Source organism: Lacerta agilis, chromosome 12, assembly GCF_009819535.1.
Source record: "Lacerta agilis isolate rLacAgi1 chromosome 12, rLacAgi1.pri, whole genome shotgun sequence".
In the NCBI taxonomy this organism is placed as follows: domain Eukaryota; kingdom Metazoa; phylum Chordata; class Lepidosauria; order Squamata; family Lacertidae; genus Lacerta; species Lacerta agilis.
Genome location: NC_046323.1, coordinates 43,722,697 through 43,739,010, shown reverse-complemented (window position 1 = coordinate 43,739,010; position 16,314 = coordinate 43,722,697). Strand labels below are relative to the sequence as shown.

Below are 16,314 nucleotides of genomic sequence, written 5' to 3'. Positions count from 1 at the left end.
GTTAGAAGCCCCACCCCCACCCCCTAACAATCTATCCAGCTTTTCTGAGTGGAAATGAACACATGTGGGCTTGAACATATTTTAAAGGCTCTTAGGAAGCAGAGTCCATGGAGAACAGATACTCCTAGCATGCTTCATAGTAGCAGTGGGTAACCCTGTGGTACACTCTACATTATTTTGGACTATAGCTCCCATAATTCCTGACTAATGGCTGATGCAAGCTGCAACATCTGGAGGGTCACAGATTAGACTCTAGACCATCAACTGTATATCAGATGGGTAAAAAAAAGTAGCATTATTCAATATAAATGAAAGGTAGTTTGTTAACTGGCACTGGATTTTTGTTGTTATATTTAAACTCTTCCAAAAACTGAAGACAAGTCAGTTTCTCAAACAATAATAAATTTATGGTAAGGTTATTAGACAATAAAAATGAACCACAGTTTTATAGCTGTAATAAAAAGTGCAACAGCAAGCAATTTATATTCACAAGAATAAGAACTTGGATTTATGGTGACATTCTTTTTATAAAATACACTGACTACACAAGTTAGTACAAAAAATATATCTCAGCATCAATTCACTAATAAACCTGTGCATGATCACTTGATACCTCTCTTTCCCTTCATGCTTACAGAGCATTTTCATAAAGAAAGCAAAACAAAGCCTTGTACCTTGTGTTGCAAGGTGTAGCCTGTCTCGACTACTGTTGCAGCGAGCAGAGAAGAAAGGACTCCATGGTGAACAGCTGGACAAGTCAAAGCACAACACTGAACCACATGTACAAATTCTCGAAGAGGCTCCTGAACAGAATGAATGAACTAGAACAAAAAAAAAAAAGTTTTATATTATATTATAATTATGTTTATTTATATCCGCATATTCCTCAGACTGGAACACAAAAGACAGTTACAGGTAGGTAGCCGTGTTGGTCTGCCATAGTTGAAACAAAATAAAAAATAATAAAAATTCCTGCCAGTAGCACCTTAGAGACCATCTAAGTTTGTTATTGATATGAGTTTTCGTGTGCATGCAAAAGACAGTGTACACAAATTAAAATACAAATAAAATACAGAAGACTAAAAACACATAGAAGGTAATGCAGTAGTTAAAAAGTAATTAAAATGCAGATAGTAAAAAAGCACATCACTATTTAAAAGCCTGTGAGAATAAAACAGTCTTGGAACTTGGAACTGTTGGAACTTGCCAGCAGAACAAGAGAGTCAGTCTAGCTTCTCTAGGATGGGAGTTCCAGAGTCTAGAGAGCAGCCACTACCAAACATCCCTGTGAGGGTGGCGAGATCGAGAGAAGAACCTCCCCTGAAGGTGTCAGAACACAGGTGGGTTTGCATGGCAGAATGTGGTCCTGGGCCTAAGCTTTAGAAGTCAGGCTTTAGTCAGGCTTTAGAAGTCATAAACAGCACTTTGAATATTTCAAACAGGTTTAGATTTCTCAAGGATATCACTTTCAGAGAGAACAAGAGTTATGAGTCTCTGTTTTCAGGAGTTTAACCATTTGGGCATAACTGCACAACTCAGAGCAGAGAAAATCTTCATGAAAGTCACAGCAGCTTAAAACCACGTACCCAGTAACAGCAGTCTACAAAGAGCATTGAAGGTGAACTGCCTACTTTCGTGTGGAAGAGGGAACAAGTCTCGCACCCAGTTCCAGCCAGCCCATGCAAGCAGTGCAGCATTACTAGATCATTTCAGAAAGTGGAGGATGGAAGGAAGTACATGCACCTTCCCATGTTGGTACTATGACACAAATCTTAGAATAGTAAAATTAATTAACGTGCTCCTATTCTTTGCTGCTTAGAAACAACCCAAATCGTGATCAACAGCCCAGTTCCAATAGTTTATGCAGAATTATTTTTCCAATATAAAGAGAGTTAAAAGGCTCAGGAAGAAACAGTCATGAATCCTTATGAAGCTAAAACTAAGAATTAATGCTGACAAAGGGATTAAACAACCTCACTACGAAATGGAAATATAGGAGTCAAGTAGCAGTGAAAGTGGAGGGAACACATTTCTGGCAAGGTTGCTATAAGGAAACAGCTTCGAATAGTGGAATGCAAAGCTTGATGACACTACTTAAGCTAGTCCATCATCCTTTCACACTTGTACCGGTACTGAATTTCAGGCAAGCCCTTCAGGAGAGACACAGGGGGAAATCATGGCACAAAGTCTATGAAAGCTATTGAAAAGCCTGCTATGAAATCTAATGACCACTTTGTCCCTTCATTAAGCAGTAATTTTGCTTGTCTGGGCAAGAAAATGTAACGTATACTGTTACATCTTCCTTTTACCTGGTGTTTCTCTGCATTTCTTTTTATTTGTGATGACCTCTTGCCTTTCATTGACTTTTTTAAAAAGTGGGTTTAAGAGTAAAAGTAGGCATTAGAGGAACACACATTTCCTTGCTATAATCAATACCCCTATATCTCTTTGGAGGCTATTCTCCCAAGCTACGGTATCTAAACTCTTTTGTGAGCAACAGCCATGCCTGGCCAATGCAGCCATGAATGTCAAATGGAAAAGTGCTCTTGTCATCTTAAAGGTTTCACTCCCCAATAACTGTAGATAGATAGAATAAGTCATTCATTTGGCAATAAACAAGCTGGCCAACTTCATATGCAACAAATACCTGGATTCCTTCTTCATGCTGTTTTCTGAGTCTCAGTGCCATGCATTCTAGAATCTTCTGCAACATCTTCTGAACATTGTCAAGAAGCTCTTCCCAGTCACTGCTATCAGTATTATGGGCTAAAGAAGCTTCAACAATCTCTCTCAGGATACCAAGTATCATTGGAATGCAGACATAGCCTCTGTCTAAGCAAAGAAAAACCAAATTAACAATCAGAATTCAGATTTTAAGCTATGCCACCCCATATAACTATCATCTGTCTGACTGTCTGTCTATCTATCTAATGTCTAATTAATTCCTGGAGGTTACTGATCCTATGATCTTTCAATATTTATTGATTTAATTAATTTATTGCATGTATATCTTACCTTTTTCTCCAAGGCACTCAAGGTGGGGTACACGGTTCCACCCTTCTCCCATTTAATCCCTACAACAACCCTGTGAGATACTATGTTAGGCTGAGATGCAGTGACTGGCCCAAGGTCACCCAGAAAGCTTCATGGTATCCAGGAAGCCTGTGGCACAATGAGTCAGTGTGTCTGGCTGTTAACTAGAAGGTGGGTGGTTTGAGCCCATCCAGGGACAGATGTGGGCAGAATTTCTGCATTGCAAGGGGTTGGACTAGATGGCCCTCAGGGTCCCTTCCAACTCTACAATTCTATGATTCTATGGCTGAGTGGGTATTTGAACCTTGGCTTCCTAGGTCCTACTCAGACACTCTAACCACTAAACCACATCAATGTCACAGGCATTCCTCACCAGTTTAGTTATAGTATATGAAGTTATAGTACCCTATGCACACGCTTTTTCTGCAAGGTAGCAAAACAGGATTTGATCTATATCCCCATCATGTCTCTTTCCACCCATGCCATGGATGCCATGTGTCCTACCTGGTTTCTTGCACATGTGCACACAGAATGCCTATTCATCCAGAAACAAAGGCAGCCAAAGTCTACTCAATAATAGGCTTTCTTAGCCTGAAACAAAGGGCTGTCCAAGTGTCAACTTAATGATATATTCAGAAGAGCATATAGTGAAGCTGCCAATTATGTGCATCAACAGAGTGGAGGCTGCTGAATAGACACTGTGGACATAATAATAAAGGAAAGAAGCAAGAAGCCTCAGAGTTGGAGAATGACTGTGGCTCTCCAAGCCTCTCTCTCTCTGGCACTCAGAATCTGTCTCCCTAGGTCATACGTTCTCAGTGGCCTGGCCAAGCATTTTTGCCCAACTGAAATGCGCCCATGAACTCAGATAAAAGCTCTCGCCTAGAGAGGGGCATGTGAGTGGGTGTAGAAACAAGCCTACTGTACCGAAAGTAAAATTGACATTTGTTGCTCTGCCTACCACTGACCCGTGGCCCATGGAAGGTTGTCCAGAAGGCAATGCAGCTTTCAGACTGAAAAAGGACCCCCATTTCTAATACAGGACAGGAACTATTTTCACTCTATGGCTTTGCCATCCAAAGGAGGTATTTTGGTGAAGTAGTTAAAAGATAAACATCTTACTAGGTATATCCTGTAGGGTAATCATTGAACTGTGAGTTCAGTATCTGTGCAGGATTTGCTTTGTTCTCTGCATCAGAGACACATCACTGCTATCTAACTGCTTGCACAATATGCAGTTCAGGCCCACCTCTGGAACTAGTACTTTCTAGAACTAACAGCATTTATAAAACTCATTTTAGTATCAGCAGCTGAATTGCAGAGTCATTATATAACTTATTTGTTATTACTGCGTACAGAAACCTACTTGTATCAACATTGTCATTAGCTTACTACAATTTATACCATTTCAGCAGAATATATGTTTTTTGCAATGTTGCTGATTTTCTCTTCTCTGGGATCTACTTCTTTATGTCAACCTTGAATATTGGTGTGGGTGTGTATGTATGTGTATACACAACGTTTAAAGTACAGAGTTTCATAAATTTTAATTTTGGAAATGTGGCATCCTTGTCATGTTCTAAAGGTTTATGGGCCAAGCAATGTATCTTAACCACACAAAATAAAAGGCAGTATTAATTAGCCATAAACATACCTGTGTGTATGATGACAATGGTCAAGTTCAGAAGGTGTGCTTGAAATTCTGAATCACCAAGACCAACAGCTATAACATCTTTGCAAACTGTCAGGTAATTCTACATATGAAAAGTTGAAATATATTAAGATTTTTGAACATGACCAGTATTTTATATTTAGATGCAGTTGTTAAGCATGTATTGTGATTAAAGCATGCTTGAGATTAGGAAATGGATGACAAGTTGTTAGCAAGCTAGGAAATACAAATACCAAATACATAAGAAAACCCCCACAACATGCACATACATTTTACCTGAACCACTAGCTGAGAAGTTTCACTGGACTGCTCTATGTTGCCTTCCTGTTCATCTATTTCAAAAGCAGGCAGAATGCTACTTTCTATCCACGCTCCTGCTTTCTCCAAAGCTGACAGGTACTCCTGCCCTTCAGAGGCAAACTGTTAAGATGAAAACAGAAGCACACAAATATGTGATATAATATATTCAGATTTTGAGAGCTATTGCTACTCAAAGGCAGAGCAACTCTGGACATGACAGTACCTTATACTGAAGATGTATATTTAATCTGCAATACAGACTGAAGGCTCTCAGTGCAGTTGCAGGGTAAAAGGGAGGCCTTGCATAAGATCCACTACTAGAAGAGCCTAGAACATCCTGAAATGTAAAAAAATATACTTAGGAAGGAAACAATCTGAACATCCTGCACAGAGATTTTGAGGAGTGGAGGATATTTACGAGTACAGGTAATTCACATCTTATGCGGGGGTTACATTCCTGGCCATCACAAAACATAAGCAAAATAGCGTGAAGCTAGAACAATCCCCAGAACTGACAACATGAACCATAAACCAATACAAAAGAGGCTAATTGTTCATTCTATTGAGAAAATTACACTAGGCAACCTAGCTACCCAATTCTGATGATGCACTGGATGCTCACCCTCAAATAAAATGTTAATCCATATACCTGAAGTAAACAGCCAGTATCGCCCATCTGGCATATTACCACATTGCCCTCTTAAACCTAGTTTAAGTGTCGCTCCAGCTGGCATATATTAGCATGCATTGCATCATCCTGTTCAAACTGTTCCATTTTATTACAGAGCTTGCACAATAAGAGACAAAGAAAAGCTTGTGCTTGTGAGGAAATACAGATACATCACTGTAGTGAAGGTCTTTCTCATGGTAGTTCCTGTATTAAGTAATCTGCACAATCCTGCTGCCCCTTGCAAATGCAAAGGTTCCAGGTTGGAGCAAATATAGAAGAACAGAAGTATAATGATCATATATCATTTATCTTTTGGGAATCCTTGACCAATATTATCAAGCAATGTCAATCTGAACTGACATAGCCTGATAACACTATGTATGCATTCTGAACAGAGATGAAGATTTTCACATCAATTTGACCCACAACAAAAGATGAACTCTTAGGCAACATATGAAGGCTACATTTTGTTGGAATAAGTTGCTTCAAAGGTTTACTGGACGATTATGGAGCAGAGAAAGATACCCACAAGGCAGATAACAGCAAATTTGGATACAGGTAGGTAGCCGTGTTGGTCTGCCATAGTCAAAACAAAATAAAATAAAAAATTCCTTCCAGTAGCACCTTAGAGACCAACTAAGTTTGTTCTTGGTATGAGCTTTCATGTGCATGCACACTTCTTCAGATACAAATTTCGTGTGCATGCACACTTCTTCAGATACATAAGTCTTCAGATACAAATTTGGAGAAAACCTTACATATTACTTGCTGGCATTAATTCAGATTGCCATACAATACTGTGGAATAGTGAAATCTAACCTTTGCAGCTTCAAGGCCTTTCAAAAGATGGTCCAGCTTCTCTTTGGGGAGTGACAGGAGACAATCCCGATTCATGTAATGAGTCAGCAAATACTCCATATAATCAAGCGCCAATTCTGGTTTCGACTCATGTGTCTCCTGGAAGTGTACTCGCCGTTCAGAAGTGCCGTTACTCTAAATACCAAGAAAAAAGAGCTCCTTTATATTTAAACAGTAGGAAGATGTCATTTTAAAATGTTAACTAAAACAATGATCCATCAACAAAAAGTGCATACGGCACTGCATTCAAAGCCAGACTTTTTTAAAGTATAATTTTTATTATTTTCTTTTTTAACACCGTATTTCAAACATTGCATTAACAAACAATATACCCTTTGCTCTGCTGAGCTTCAAAGCCAGACTTTTAACGCACCTCTCTTCCGACTGGCTCAGCTGTTATCCAATCATAGATTAATTCAAGAATGTGTCCCACTTTCCCCCAACGACACAGACAGTCAAGCAGGGAAGAATATTTGTTTTCAGTGGCACCATTTTCCAGATTCTTCAGCTTAGAGACCACACCACAACTAGAAACAAATGTAAGCATGGCACATTAGCCATTTAAGTACTGTAATAAGGTTACCTCAAAAGCCTACACAATTTTTCAACATGCCTATGGATCGAAATGTCATTACTAGAATCAAATCTGCATGGCACACAGTTGACAGGAAAGGTTTTTATCCACATTTGCAACTATAACTAAATACATAAATACCTGAATGTAGGAATAGCAGCAGGAGTCATGAAAGATGCAAGGATAATTATTGGTGACACACAACGCTCATCCTAGGTTGAAACAAAGAACAGTCTAATAAGAAATTTCTAAATGTTTGGTAAACAAGGCCACTTACAAAGAGAACCAAGTACTTCACATTGTGCCCCTCCATTTTCACAGCAAGTTCCTAATTCATTAAGATTCTCAAAAATTCAGGTCAAGAATTATTAAGCCTCATTCATATTGGTACATCTTGTATACTTGCCACAAGTTTGGTCTGCCTAGACTGTGCTACAAATATAAACTAGCAATGCTGTTAGGTGTTATGTACACTTGGCTTGCATATGTTTACTGTTAGACTGTACTTCCCAGTGTATTTTTTACAATTTTGAATAGTGCTGAATAAAAAGAATCCCTGATCATTTAGATCTATCAATGACAAACATTTCATATGAATAGGTTTATATGTATATAAACTGAAAGAGCACCCATGCATTTAAAGTTACAGCAACGTTATGATTTAGTGTCTTAAAGTTAGAGCAAATACAGAGGCAAAGCAACAACACATTACAAAATTTCCAACCCTTTCTCTGGTGTTAGATGCATGTACTGCATTTCTTCAATCTAATGATCTGTTATGAACCACCCTAGGATCCCTGGATGAAGGGTGGTATACAAATTTATTTCATAATAGTAATAATTATTATTACAATGATGATGAACTGATTGTCTTGTACTTCACAGAATTCTCTTATTCCTACTGTATTCCCTCTACACAAAAACCCAAGCAAGTTCCTTCTTTCTGTTTTTAATACCTTTGCATTCTTTCCCCTATACCTAGTGAGGGACAAGGGGCCACAGAATAAAGCTTGTGAGATGAGTGTTACTTTGAGTTGGAGTCCAAGGGGGCTCTTCTGTTTGTAATTGTACCCTTTCCACAAACAGAATGAAACCTTTGCATCCAATCCATCTACTGTACAGGAGTTTTAAGTGTACCTCACAGGAGACTTACCCTAAATACTTTTAAATATTCAGATAGTACAGAAGCAAATTTTCGGACAATATGGTTTTTGGCTCCTTCGTTGCGATTAAGTGATTTTTGAATGCTTCTCCACAGAATTACAATTATTTCAAGTAAGCCTGCCATGGAAGGTATGTCATCAACTGACAACACATTATGTGGCACCTGAAATGTAAACATGTGAGGATTATTATGCAATTTCTCTTGCACAGTGCATCTCAAATTAGGCTTTTTAAAAAATGGAACTTTCAACTTGTGATCCCCAGCGACTGACATTCAGACGCATACTGCCACCAACAGTGGTAGGAGAACATAGGCATCAGGGTTGGTAGGCATTGATAGAAGCTGGAGATACAGAAACAAGATGAAGACCCTGAAAAATGAATGTGGGGCCAGGTAGAGCAAGGGAAAGCCTAAAGAAAACATAATAATAATAATAATAATAATAATAATAATAATAATAATAATAATAATAATATATTTATACCCCATCCATCTGGCTGGGTTTCCCCAGCCACTCTAGGCAGCTCCGAACCAAAGTAATACTTCTTATGAATTTATTTTTTACTTTAGAAAATGCCTAGACCAGTGGTGGCCAAACTCGGCCCTCCAGATGTTTTGGGACTACAATTCCCATAACCCCTGAGCACTGGTTCTGTTAGCTAGGGATGGTGGGAGTTGTAGTCCCAAAACATCTGGAGGGCCAAGTTTGGCCACCACTGGCCTAGACGAATATACAAATATTGTAGCAGTTTATGGGTTAGCAATTTAGCTGCCAGAACAAAATTATAGTTTAAATCCGGTTCAGGTGCTGACAGTTCCAGTAATAATCAATATGGTGCAGAGTGAACACACCTCACATAGGCCTGGTTCCACAGTAAGGCAAACCATAGCCTACTGGGACAGTGTGCTAACTCCTAGATAGGATCTTGCTGCTGTTTTGCTCCTTTCTGGTCTGTCCTACTAACCAGTTTTCTACGTTTGGACAACACACTAAGCCAAACCTTGGTTTAGTGGCTGTGCTGCAACTGGGGAACATCACATCCCACATCAAGCACCAAGGAACATTATTGGTAGGTGAAACAGTGAACAGTTGTCCTCTATATTTTGGCTCGGGTCTCGAGTACAATCCCTGGCTGGGAACATCCCGTCTGAAACCATGAAGTCACTGCCGGTCAGTGTAGACAATACTGAGCCAAGTACATAGAACACTTCTTATTCTCCTAATCAGCATTTTTATCTTAGAAACTTTGTGTTGCATTCTTACACTCATGTTCTCTTTCTCACTGTCTTCATCATCGCTGTCAGATGCTTTTAATCCCTGCCGGATACAGGCGTTCAAGCAGCTCTGAATGGTAAGCATCAATTTAGCTAAAATTAAAGACAGTGTGAGCAATTGTGAAAGATAGTGTAAAACAGGAACAATTTAAAGTAATGCGCAGCAAAGCAGTCAACCCAATCATTACTTACATTCAAAAAGAGTAAATTTAAACATTTAAAGTCTTCAATGTAAACAAAAGATAAAAATAAAAACAGTTTAATGATAAAACACGGTGCTGCTTAGAGCTTAATATTTTATTCATTATATTTCTTGCTAGTGTTTTTAATTGATTTGCAAATGGCCTTGAGCATCTTCATGACTATATATTTTAATATAAAATAAAAATAAATTATTTAAATGTGGCTGAAGTTAACACCCTGTATCACTCAATGGCTATGCACTGAGGAGGGAGTTAAGTACGATCTCCATTTAAAAATAAATAAACCAAGTAGATACATAATGCATACATATAAAAGGTAGCAATGAGAATAAAAACCCCATATAGGCCCCCCCCTCCCTCTCCCTTCCCGGCATTTATAATTTGGCACACAATTCTTCAGAAGCAGCTACTGGCCTATGAGCATTTACAGTAAGAGCTACTACACAATACTTTTGCTCACAGACTCTTTATTATAAACCAGGACATTAGCTTTCCAGAACTTTACCTATGTTGGTTGGGCTGGTGTACTCATAAGCATACTGGTAGAACTTTCTAGCTGCTGCTGGGTTCATTTGGATTAGTGTGACACAGCGCTCACACCACACTTCTTCTGGTTGATCGATGGGCATGAAAGAGCTGAACAGGAGATTTACTATGCGCCGGGACACAGGCCGTGAATCAACCTCAAGGCGAGTTAAGAGATGCTCTATAGGACAGATTTTCCAGAACTGATTTGTGAGGAATTTGGAGCAGGGCAGTGTGGAGGTGAGGAAGAGGAAGAAAAAGAAAAAAGTTATCATGATTACATTATCTAATAATCCCATTTTGCTTTTTTTTTTTTTTACATGATGCTTTTTCTAAAATCTCTATTCAAAACATTCCTTTACAAATCCCCTCCTGGATCATCACAGCCTCAACCTTTCAGCATTTCTGCTAGTAAATGCTGTATTATTATTATTTCTTACCCATCCTTTACCATAAAGGTTACAAATTGTTCCCACAAACCTATGCAGGCTCCAACAATGTAAAAAGACAACATTAAAATCAACTAGCCCTCTTCCAACTTGTCCTTGTCCTGTATCACACCTTGTTATCTACCTCTATCTGCATACAATCTATGGAGTTTAGATAAGGCTTCTGGGAATAGAATGCCACATCTATATTGTGGCAGTTCCGGGCACACTATTGGGTTTAAAAACAGAGCAGGGAGCAGAAGAGCTTATTCATGCAGTTATTGTACACACACTGGTCTTCACCCACTTGCATGAGCATGAAAATGCTTTTTTGCAGCAGGTTGAAACTGGGAAACCAGTATCACAGCTGAACAGCTATTTGGATATTTCTTCCCTTTTTCTCTTCCATGCTCAGTCCTGTTAGGAATGGGCCATGGGCCTGTTCTTCCTCCCACAGGTGCAGAAGTGCCAACAAAGAGACTCCATTTATCTAAGCAAGACTATGGATGCTAAAGCAGAAACAGGTTCCATATCCAGGGTCAGAAAAGCTTGCAAATAATTGCATTCACTTCTCTGATAAGAGGGGAAAGCAGAAAGGAAGAGCTCAAGGCTCATTCCTGATCTTGCCACACATAAAGAACAAGTAGCAATGGTCAAAGTAGCCTAGAAGTCAGCAGTGCTTTAAAAAGGTACTAACATCTGAACATACTGTAAGGAACATGGACAGCTTTCAATTAACACATCGACAGATCCTTTACTCTGCTTATTGAATTATGTAAAATATGCCACCTTCTATCAAGAAGCAGCATTATATATTATAATATGTGGCCAGAGTAAATAGGATGATAAGGAAAATTTGGATTATAAAACTAAAAATATTGAAAAAGCAAGAAAACTACAGTATAAGGAGCCCACCACTGAGTTTATACAGAGTTACAGATTGAGCATTAACTTTTTAATGATTAGCAGGTTCAAAGAAATTTACTGAATGAAATAAATCAACTGAAAATTAAATATTATATATTATACCGTTTAAATAATAATTAAAAGATTATAAATTGCATTAATCCAGTGTATTATACAGCCTTATAAATGTGAAAACTTTGTAATTTTGGAATCTTGCAAGTGGGGAAGGGAATCAAATGGCACATTGCTTAACCATTACTTATAAGTATGCATAGCAACGGGTGTCTGAAAAATAAACTCTCCTTTTTTCAAATCTCAATGTAAGTTTATCAGAACATGTGCAAGGATTGTCCTCCCCCCCCCCTTATAAAAATCCAAGTCCTCCTCATAATATGTATATTCCAGCAAATGCACACCCCCCAAAAATCAACGAAAGAACTGCTGGTGCAGACACAATAAGTCCCCACCCCCAGAGACTTCTATTACTTTTATTGTAAACAACATAGGAATAAATAAAGCACTCAACAGATCACAGGCATACGATGATATTATTGACCATAGATCTTCTGGTCTGATTTGATTCTAAACTAATATCTTCATATTTCCTAAAAGCTGTTGGAATACAGTTGTCCCTCCTGGTTCTATTTCTTCCTAAACAATTCAGCAACATCCCAGCTCTTGGTATCCAGTTAATGCCCAGTTGAGTTCTCACAGTTCTTTTCCAATTAGGGGCAGTTCATTTTTGCAGCTACAAAATACCAATAATTTGTAACTTATGTTTAAAAACAATCAGGAAACAACTGAATACAACAGCTGGACATACAATCAAGATAGCTGGCAGAAAACTGCAAAAAAGAAACCAGCATTTTTAAGGCACTGATTAGTTTAAAATGCAACAATAGTAAATAGTTCAGAGTGAAGTGTTAATAGGTTACCTGCACCCCTATTCTTTTAGGATTGTTGCAGTACTGATGAATGTACATCTTTCAGAATAAATTGCCTAGTGCTATGCAGCCTGTCTGCAGCCTAGCAAACCTAATTTATCCTACCTTAGCAGCCTTGACAGACTTAATTTTCAGCAACATATCAACGAAAGCCACTCTAACTTTCTCCGAATTGTCATGGAGATTGTATTTCAGGGCTGGCAAGAGCTGTTCCAATAATGGGTGGGTTAGTACGTTGTCCAAAATTATAGGCAAGCACTGCAAGAGAGAAAAGAAAAAGACCAATAAAAGGTTATCACAAGAAAGCAGGGAATACAGAACTGAAACTATTCTAATTGCTAACCACATGCAGCTTAGAGAACTGGCTCTGGAGAATGACAAAAAAGCAAGGAAACACATTTTATTAAAACATGCCATTTAAATGCAAAGTGGTATATGTTGTGCATATAAAAATTGTCCTATTAATATTCATTCTAGGGATGTGCTGCTAAACTGGAACAAAGACAGCAAATATATTTATGCAGAATAGAAGCATTTAAAAGGTTTGGTACATCTACTGGTGTTTTTATTCCAATGTAAGGTATGATTAGGTTAGCAAACATTTCTGCTCTAGAGAATTTTACTATTACAGCATTGTTCTAGGTAGGTAGCCGTGTTGGTCTGCCGTAGTTGAAACAAAATAAAAAATTCCTTCCAGTAGCACACGAAAGCTCATACCAATAACAAACTTAGTTGGTCTCTAAGGTGCTACTGGAAGGAATTTTTTTATTTAGCATTGTTCTAGTTATTAAGATTGTGTTCTCATTCCAATCAGAAGTACCCTGTTTTAACAAGCTCATCACTAATCAGCAGCATGATCTTTGCATGCCAACTATTTTAAAGCTTATTTTTAAAAGGGAATAGCACTGGCTATAAAGCAGAGCTTGGGAATTACTGTCTTGTAGCCTGCTCTTCAGTCCAGCAACCTCTCCTCTGGGCCCTGCCTTTTCCCAAGCCACTTTTTCCTGGCTGCCGAGCTGCCTTCCTCCACATAGCTGAACAGTGTGTGTTTGTAGGGGTAGGTGGACCTGGGGAGCTCTGAGAGGAAATTCAAACCTGCCCACAATCTACCCTTTACACACTGCTCAGTGGCAGGGTAAAGGGAACGCCTGAGCCTTGCATCGAAATGCCCACAAAAGAAGAGATCACTCCCAAAACCACTCAATGCATTTCTGAGTTGTGCATTGAGAAAAGCCAACTTTTTCAGCAAGCAAAATGAAAGCAAAACAGTGTGCTTAATCAATTTTTAAACTATCCTGCATTGAAAGATCCCTGGATGATAAACACAAATGAAAACCACAAAAATTCAACGGCACATTAGAATCATGCAGCTGTAACAAGAAAGAATTACCGTATATCAATCCATCACTAAAGTACAGCAATGAAACAAACAAAAATGACCCCAAACACCTCCATCTGCCCCCAAATAACTGTCTTCATAAGTAGTTCTAAGTAGAGCACATTAAAATGGTCTAAAAGTAAGGTTACCACTGAGGCCACATGGGCCTGTCCGCAGTGACAATGTTAATCAAGCAGTACCCCCAAGCTAAGAACCTGCTCCTCTGAGTTTGGAGAAGAAACTGCAGGCCTGGGTTTGGATGCAACTCTAATGCTAACCATGTCTTAGTTCCTGGGAGCAACAAGGAGAGAAACCAAGTATCTGTGAGTTTAGCCTTGTGCACCAGCACACAATGTGTTCACCTTTAAATCATAGTCATGCTTACCTGTGCTAAGTGACATTTGAACCAAGCCAAAGAGAAACTAATATGTAAAAGAAGAGGCACTTCATTTTGATGTGAAGGCACTTACTTTAAAAACAGAGCATCGAACATCAGCTGAACTTGCATCAAAAGCAAGATCTTCAATTAGAGTTTTTAAGAGATCAGCAAGCACATTTGCAGGAATCATTTCCCAATATTTGAATGCTATTTTACTAACACCAAGCACACCTGTTGAGCGGACTAGAGGTTGAGGATCTTCTAAGAGAGTCTAGAAACAGGGGGGAAATAAAGAATACTAAGTCACAATTTCCAGTCTTCTGTACAGCTAAATAGCTCACATTCTTCCATGTCTATTTTTTCCACTTATATGGGCTTTAAAATATGTCTTCTTCAATACAGTGATTTCTTGTTCTAAAATGTTCATTACCAATGTATATTTTAAACTTACAGTATTTAAGTTTCTGTAGGAGCCAATGATCCAAATAAATGTGTATGTACATTTATACAATAACATTATATTCTAGTATTGAAGGGAAGAGAGAAGCTATCAGCTTTCACTATTCTCTGCCTAATAAGAATCTATGTTTTCAGGGTTTTTACTTTTAGGTTGCTTTGTAATTATGAAGATGCTGAAAAGTTCAAAATAAAGCAAGACAGCTACTTGTAAAAATATTTTTAAAAGCACTGATGTCTCCAATTCCATTTTCCAGCAAAACGGTTTTCCTTACTTTTTGCTAACCTTAAATAAAACTAGCTTGATGGAGGGAGGGGAGAGAAACACACAGTGGACTTACAAAGAGCTCATCAAATTGCCTTTGGATTTCATTTTCCATATCTTCTTTATTAAAAGATGGATCAAGAATTGGGAATGCATCAACAAATAGCAAGGCTGCATTTGATCGGACTTCCGAGTTTCTGGCCTGTTACAAAGCAGAAAAGTAGTCAAGTAAATTGTTGGTATATAAACAATGGACAAAGCAAATCCTTAATGCCTAAATCATTGTCATGTGTTAAAAGCAAGGGTGCACAATGAGTTTAAGGTGTGAACCTGCAACAGTGTTAATGGTCCCATTTGAATTCAACTATAAACAATAATTTAATCTTAGAAGAATGAGCCTACGAAAGCCTTGGGCTTATTTGCCCCGTCTTTTTCCAATCCGCCTCCAACACAGCCAGGACAAGCTGTTCAGAAGCTTTTGCTTCCATTTTACCTCAATTTTCTCCACTCAATGAGAATATAAAAATATAATTCCGTTTCAGATGGTTAAGTAAATGGCAACAACACTAGACTTCTCTTCCCTTTCCACACAGCAGCAGGCAAGAGATCCTATTTATTATGGCTAAATAAGCTAGCTGCTTCTAAGCTAGCAGGCACCTGGTGGCGCATTTATCTGCACAATAATGTTTAACAAATATGTGCAAAGGGCTAGTTCTTGAGAAGCAGAGCTCTCTCGGTGGTTCCACGTCAAGATAAAACCGTCATATACTCTTGTAAAAAGGTAAAAAGGTGCACCACCTGGACCTGGGCAAAAGTAAACCTGTCCACAGCCATTATCTGAACATATCAGCATCATTTATTAAACTTATATTTTATGTATTATTTGCTTTCTTACTACTTTGATACAGCCACACTGTAACAAAAGTTATCTGGGTGACTCACAAAGCAAAAATAAAATGATACTCAAACTCAGAAGCAAAGCCAGATTCTGGAGGATCTCCACTCCATGAAGGGGATTTCCACCCTATGCAAAACAAGTTGAACTCTTATTTACAGGAAGACTCCCCTTCTCAACCGAGAGCAGCTCTGTAGTGGCACTTGGCACAGAAGAGAGTACAGTGGTACCTCTGGTTACGTACTTAATTCATTCCGGAGGTCCGTTCTTAACCTGAAACTGTTCTTAACCTGAAGCACCACTTTAGCTAATGGGGCCTCCCGCTGCTGCTGCGCCACCAGAGCACGATTTCTGTTCTCATCCTGAAGCGTTATTTCTGGGTTAGTGG

General features: G+C 38.6%; 1 protein-coding gene across 3 annotated transcripts in view; it reads right to left on the bottom strand.

Moving 5' to 3' along the window:
* NCAPG2 (non-SMC condensin II complex subunit G2) overlaps positions 1-16,314 on the bottom strand; it is a 57,847-nt gene that overhangs the window by 9,658 nt on the left and 31,875 nt on the right. For 2 of the 3 annotated variants that reach the window (XM_033165120.1, XM_033165119.1), the window contains exons 8-21: positions 15,108-15,233; positions 14,402-14,581; positions 12,659-12,811; positions 10,256-10,478; positions 9,537-9,640; positions 8,261-8,434; positions 7,249-7,319; positions 6,907-7,060; positions 6,495-6,668; positions 5,229-5,342; positions 4,982-5,125; positions 4,688-4,787; positions 2,648-2,832; positions 675-821 (exon numbers count right to left, since the gene is read on the bottom strand). In XM_033165120.1, the coding sequence (XP_033021011.1) occupies positions 675-821; positions 2,648-2,832; positions 4,688-4,787; positions 4,982-5,125; positions 5,229-5,342; positions 6,495-6,668; positions 6,907-7,060; positions 7,249-7,319; positions 8,261-8,434; positions 9,537-9,640; positions 10,256-10,478; positions 12,659-12,811; positions 14,402-14,581; positions 15,108-15,233 (2,049 nt within the window). The remainder of the gene's footprint in view (positions 1-674; positions 822-2,647; positions 2,833-4,687; positions 4,788-4,981; positions 5,126-5,228; positions 5,343-6,494; positions 6,669-6,906; positions 7,061-7,248; positions 7,320-8,260; positions 8,435-9,536; positions 9,641-10,255; positions 10,479-12,658; positions 12,812-14,401; positions 14,582-15,107; positions 15,234-16,314) is intronic. The other variant, XM_033165121.1, reaches the window with a different exon arrangement.